The sequence below is a fragment of the Neltuma alba genome, unplaced genomic scaffold, assembly GCF_004799145.2.
Source record: "Neltuma alba isolate B1F8T4 unplaced genomic scaffold, ASM479914v2 tig00011241_pilon, whole genome shotgun sequence".
Taxonomy (NCBI): Eukaryota; Viridiplantae; Streptophyta; class Magnoliopsida; order Fabales; family Fabaceae; genus Neltuma; species Neltuma alba.
In genome coordinates, this window is record NW_021635959.1 from 40477 (window position 1) to 46653 (window position 6177).

The 6177-nt window shown below is 38.0% G+C and overlaps 1 protein-coding gene across 1 annotated transcript; it reads right to left on the reverse strand.

The window, feature by feature from the left end:
* Positions 1 to 862: 862 nt before the first annotated feature.
* LOC114762749 (cell division cycle protein 48 homolog) lies at positions 863 to 5591 on the reverse strand. The gene is made up of 9 exons (XM_028952314.1): positions 5479 to 5591; positions 5185 to 5350; positions 4744 to 4972; positions 3580 to 4346; positions 3012 to 3233; positions 2859 to 2930; positions 2488 to 2769; positions 1889 to 2248; positions 863 to 1382 (listed from the first exon to the last, which is right to left on the reverse strand). The coding sequence occupies exons 1-9, from the start codon at positions 5505 to 5507 to the stop codon at positions 1092 to 1094; spliced, it is 2418 nt and encodes an 805-aa protein (XP_028808147.1). The 5' UTR covers positions 5508 to 5591; the 3' UTR covers positions 863 to 1091.
* Between the last annotated feature and the right edge of the window lie 586 nt (positions 5592 to 6177).

Here is a 6177-nt window from a genome sequence, read left to right on the forward strand (position 1 = left end):
GGCCCTAATTGATATTCAATTGGTTGATTAATTTTTGCAACTAGTGTTGCGCTTGAGAAACGAATGTGATATATTTAATATTTTAAAATATTTTTTAGATATATTTAATATTTTAAAATATTTTTTAATCTATTAAAAATATTTATAAATGTTAGATGTATCTATAAAAAATATTATAGGATATTGAATATATCAAAAAATTATTTTATTAATTTTATTTCTTTAAATCAAAATATATTATAAAAATATCTCTTATATAATCATTATATTAACTTATACCCTTTTTGATAATTTCTATATATAAAAAGTGCTTCTGACAATAACTATCCAAACACTCTCACTTCTTAAAATCATTTTTTCACAAAATCTATTCTTCACAAAATCTATTTTTTTCAAAATCTATTCTCCAGAATCACTTTTTCAAACCACGGTTTGGTTTCATCCAAACACACCCTTATAAATTAGGTTCGATTTGATGTTCGATTATGGTTTGGTTTTACTCACCCAAGCAAGCATGATTAATTCGCTCAACCATTTCACCAATGCAGATATCCTGCGACGGCACAATCAACTTCTACCAATCCTCATGATAGGCTCATGCTAACCTAAAAACTTCCAAATCATTATCAATATAGATGCCATTTTCTTCACACCATTTTGAAGATGCAAAAATCACCATCTTAAGGCACTAATCATCCAATAATGTGGTTTAAGGTAGCCCGCTATCCATTCCCGCACACAAGAAAGTCCCCGCAACTGACCAATGATGTAAATCGTATTGAAAAAGGAGCGCAGACATGAACGTTAACACGTGCTTAAAATCACATAGGCCAGGTGCGGACTAAGTTTGTCGCAGTCCAAATATGTGAAATACTCGTATCTTTTTTCTTCCAAAAAGTCTGATAACTTCATTCACAACAAGAACATACCATATCTATATAACGGAAATCTAATAATGTTTGAACGACTTGAGTATATTAAAAAGGCAAAATAGGTAACAGAACTTGAATTGGTTAGCCCTTTGAAATAAGGGTCAAAGACACGTCTCTCATAAGCTAGGTATGAGACAGAAAATACATTATCAATATAACTTAACTATACAAATCATCATCATCCGCCGCACCAGCAGATGTGGCAAAGGGGTCAGACCCAGCAGCCGCTGTTCCAGACTCTGGAAACCTGAATTCACTTCCAAAACCCCGGGATTGCTGTAAGGTTTGAGCAAATGCCTGATATTTACGAATGTCAGCATCACTAACGCTCCTACGGGCAAACTTCATGGACTCCTCAAAATGGGCAGCCTTAATTTCTGCAACTTCTTCGTCAATGTCTTCGTCCATGGCCTCAGGGTTCTCACTTCTTCTCCTCTCTCGCTCTATATCCTGAAATATAGAATACAAACCTAGTGAGAAGAATGTAAGATGTCAGGAAAAGATCAACATATTGAAACTGAGACTAAATTCCAGGTAGAATGACTCATTACGTCCAATGTCCATATGACCAAACCGCACAAATACCACAAGCGGGGACAACCATATCTCTTGATCCAACCTCAAAGCAAAGAGATATTTCTTCTCAATGATACAAACAAGAAGTCTAGATATCCTAAGTCCTAACAAAATTGCATACTTTCACGCTTGGGACTCAATGGATTAAGGAATTCCGCTATGCCAGCATCCACAAATGCACAAGTATTTATGAGCAGGTTCCAAAATAAATGCGCAACAAACCCAATTCCACTCGTGTTCACTTGAGACGAAAATCACCACCAAAATATTTAGGACAACGCTTTCAAGGCTACAAAAGGCTGTTATCATAAAGGTTTCATGCTCAAGAGCTTCCACTGAAAAAGATATCTAATCAAGTAACCTAGCACAAAAGCATATACCTTTTCTATGTTTTCTCTTATAGCATATTTGCATGCTCTCTGGCATATTTCTGTAATATCAGCCCCACTGAAACCCTGAGTATACTTAGCTAGAGCTCTCAGATCAACATCTTTTGAGACAGGTGACTTCCTCAAGCAGGCCTTGAAGATTTGATGACGGGAGTCCTCATCAGGAAGAGGAATATAGATCAGTTGATCCAGGCGACCTGGACGAAGGAGTGCTGGGTCAATGATATCAGGCCTGTTAGTCGCCCCAATAATGAACACTGTCTTCTTTGCAGACATGCCATCCATTTCAGTCAGGAGTTGATTAAGAACTCTGTCAGCAGCACCACCAGCATCCCCAACACTGCTTCCTCTCTGAAACAATGAGACAATTCTAAATATTAGCTGAGATTAACAATTCAAAGAGATGCAAAGATGGCAACAGATGTATGATAGATGGGATCATCCGGATCTTCCCAAACATGCATAGGCAAAAAAAATAGTAGGCCAGCATCATATGATGTAAACATAAGTCGATAACTCGATTGCTTTTTCACAATAAAAGGCACAAGTCAGATATAGAATACTAAAACCGTGACATGACAAAAACCAACCTGAGTAGCAATGGAGTCAAGCTCGTCAAAGAAGAGGACGCATGGAGCAGATTGTCTAGCCTTGTCAAAAATTTCTCGAACATTGGCTTCACTCTCACCGAACCACATTGTAAGCAATTCAGGACCTTTCACACTGATGAAGTTTGCTTGGCATTCATTAGCAATCGCCTTGGCCAACAAAGTCTTTCCACATCCTGGAGGGCCATAGAAGAGGACCCCTTTTGACGGTGACATACCAAATTTCTCAAATTTTTCTGGGTGTTCCACAGGATATTGAACAGTCTGTGTCCACAAAGGCAAATACGATAACATATTGAATTAATATAAAAATAAGTAATAAAATTTAACTGATCATGAAACAATTGTATCACCTCTTGCAGCTCACGCTTGACATTCTCAAGGCCTCCGATGTCATCCCAACTGACATTAGGCACCTCAACAACCTGCAGACAAAGCAGAATCATGACAGAAGGCCTCACCAACCTAAAGGTAGTCTAAATTTAAAATAGGAACAAAATACTAACAGTTTCACGTAGAGCTGATGGGTTGCTTGTTCCTAGAGCAGTTTGGAAATGCTCATTTGTAACAGCCATAGAGTTCAGTACTTCAGCATCAATGGTCTCATCTTCCAAGTCAATGACATCCATCTTCTCCCTAATGCATTGCAGAGCAGCTTCGGTGCAAAGAGCCGCAAGGTCAGCACCAACATATCCATGAGTATCCTTTGCAATTTTCTCCAAATCAACCTACAGTAGGGAAACCACAAAGGTTTAGACAATCGTTTGAATCATCAGAGAGTACAACTATTACCAGGATTGAAGCTAGTGCTGGATTCAAACATCTTGTTAAGGATACAAACCTAAGATTTATAACTAAGTACTACTGCAGAAGGAATAACCGGGTGACTAAATCATAAAATACTAAATATTAGCATAGCCAATAGTAAATTGCATTTTGTCCAGAAAGTAGGAGAAAGGAGTCAATTGCATTGGTAGCAACTGAAGGTTTTGTATCATAAATTGAACCAAATGCACCACGCCTTAGACATGCCCAAGAAATCTACCAATTATAATTAAGTAATTCTCAACTTACATCATCAGAGAGCTTCATATTTTTGGTGTGAATGCGAAGGACTTCAAGTCGCCCAACTTCATCAGGAACACCAATATCAATTTCCCTATCAAATCTACCAAACCTCCTCAATGCTGGATCAATGCTGTTTGGACGATTAGTAGCACCAATAACAATAACATGAGACCGAGATTTTAATCCATCCATGAGAGTCAAAAGTTGTGAAACAATCCTCCTTTCAACTTCACCATGTGTCTTCTCTCTCTTGGGCGCAATAGAATCAATCTCATCAATAAAAATTATGGATGGTGCATTCTTTTCAGCTTCTTCAAATGCTTTCCTGAGATTGCTCTCACTCTCCCCCGCCAATTTAGACATAATCTCTGGTCCATTAATACAAAAGAAGAAAGCTCCAGTTTCATTAGCAACAGCTCTTGCTATTAATGTCTTCCCGGAACCTGGGGGTCCATACAATAAAATTCCTTTGGGAGGTTTCACACCAATTGATTTAAAAAGTTGAGGATGCCTCAATGGAAGCTCTACCAACTCACGAATTTGTGCCATTTGTTTCCTAACACCACCCACATCATCATACCCAACTTCATCCAACCTTTCCTCGTCCTCCCTTTTTACAGGCTCCCCTTCACAGAAGATTTCAGTGTCTGGAGCAACCACACAGTACTCCCCAGGATCAGTCTCAATGACCTTGAACTCTACACTTCTCATCCCTCCACGGACAAGAAACAAATCCCCCTTTCTAACAGGGCGGTAAGCCTCCAAGAAGTAAGCTGCAAATTCAGCATATGCATTTAATATTTATAGATATATGATTAATACAAAAACAAAAAAAGAAAGTTCATAGGAAATCAATTACAAATTCTTCAAATATATAGATCAGGCGCTTCATTTTCTATCGCAAGAAAGAACTTTCCCACACCATATAATTCAAGAAAATAACTGGATATATTTACAAAGCACTCCATGAAAACCATCATATGCATATAAGTCAAGTCAAGTAGACGTTCAGCAACCGCATATGCATAACATAGAAAAGAGAGTGCCAACTAGAGAAAGCACAAAGGATTCCAATAATAGGCACAAAACAAATCAGAAGTAATCAAGTCTTGGAACTTTTGAAACTGGAATTCAACTGACTCCCACAAAGAAAGCAGGACAGAAACTCACGTTTCAAGTAAGCGTCAAACAGATTGCCAGTGACCCCTTCAACAGTATCATCGATAGGTAGAATATGGACACGTTTCCCATACTTAACATCGGGGCACTGATGCACAGATACAACATCGCCAAGACGAACCCTCAAATTTGACCTTACAACTTTATTCATTCTGATCTTGGGCTCCTCACATGTGTCATCAGCAAGAGCTATGCAAATTGTATCCTTTCGCTTCTTCCCCTGTGATACGAACCAGAAACCATGCGTGACTCAGAAGAACTCTCGAAGAAACCAACATAACACGAAAGAAACAATAAAAAGCACTCCGATGTACAAAGAATTGCCAAACATTAAAACGAAAAACCAAACAGGTCAAACTAATATTTTCGGCCGACGAAGAAAAAGGAGTGAAAATTTGAGCACAGAAGAAGAGACAATGGCGAAATTTTCACCTTGATAAGGATTGTATCGCCTCGGAAAAGCTGCAGCTTTTCCATGGTCTCAGGGTGCATCGACACCACTGAGTTGTCGTCGTTGACGGCCTCATCTACAACCAGTCGATTCGGCGACTTCTTACGCTCCAAAATCGCCGTCGAGAAGTCCTTCTTCCCTGATTTCCTGAAACACAAACGAACATCGAACATCAGACTGCAGACAGGACAGCAGATAGAATGAAATCGAACTGCAAAAGCGAGCAAAATTTTTGACAGTGAAAAGCGAAAAATAGCATAAACAAGTGAGCTCACGAATCAGATGATTCAGCTTGGTGAGACATTGATCGTATTGAGGATCAAAGCACAAAACTTTCTGGCGATGAAAGAGGAGAGGGCAATGCCGGACGGGAAAACAGTACAAGGAGTTTGGCTAGGTTTCGAATTTATAAGAATTTAACTTAATAAGCTTATTTGGCAAGAAAAGTGTTCGGACAATTACTTTATCTTTTTTTGTTAATAATTCAAAATATTTTCAAATCACTTATCCCGTCTACAGGGGAATTATTTTATCTTTGTTGTAAAAGAAAGACTATTTTTTTTTTTACCAGCAAAAGAAAGACTAATTATATATAGACACACACATAATTATCATATTTTTTCACATTATCCTTTTTTTCATACAAAAATTACCTTATCTTTTTTTTTGTAAAAAAAAAAAGAGTAATTATGTATAGACACACACATAATTTTGTTTTTTTTAATGCAAAAGAGGGCTAACAGCCCAAATTACAAAAAAATCAAAACCCAGTATAATCATCATCCACAAGAGTCTTCATATTGTCCGGATAAGTGAAGCGTCCATCAGCGAAGAACAGGATATACCCATTTTTCCATATTATCTAATTATCCAATATCTGATTTGGCAGACCTTAAGTTGGGCCTTCCTCGACCTATAACCCATGTGACCCTGAATGAGGCGATTCCTCCTCAGCTTTGGGTTTGCATTTACAT

What these genes read in the sequence shown, in the direction of transcription:
- LOC114762749 (XM_028952314.1), bottom strand. Translation starts at nt 5,507, where the DNA reads ATGTCTCACCAAGCTGAATCATCTGATTC. An exon ending in CAAGCTGAATCATCTGATTC is followed by an intron (nt 5,351 to 5,478) that starts GTGAGCTCACTT and finishes TTTGTGTTTCAG; the next exon opens with GAAATCAGGGAAGAAGGACT. An exon ending in TTGACTCCATTGCTACTCAG is followed by an intron (nt 2,249 to 2,487) that starts GTTGGTTTTTGT and finishes TCATTGTTTCAG; the next exon opens with AGAGGAAGCAGTGTTGGGGA.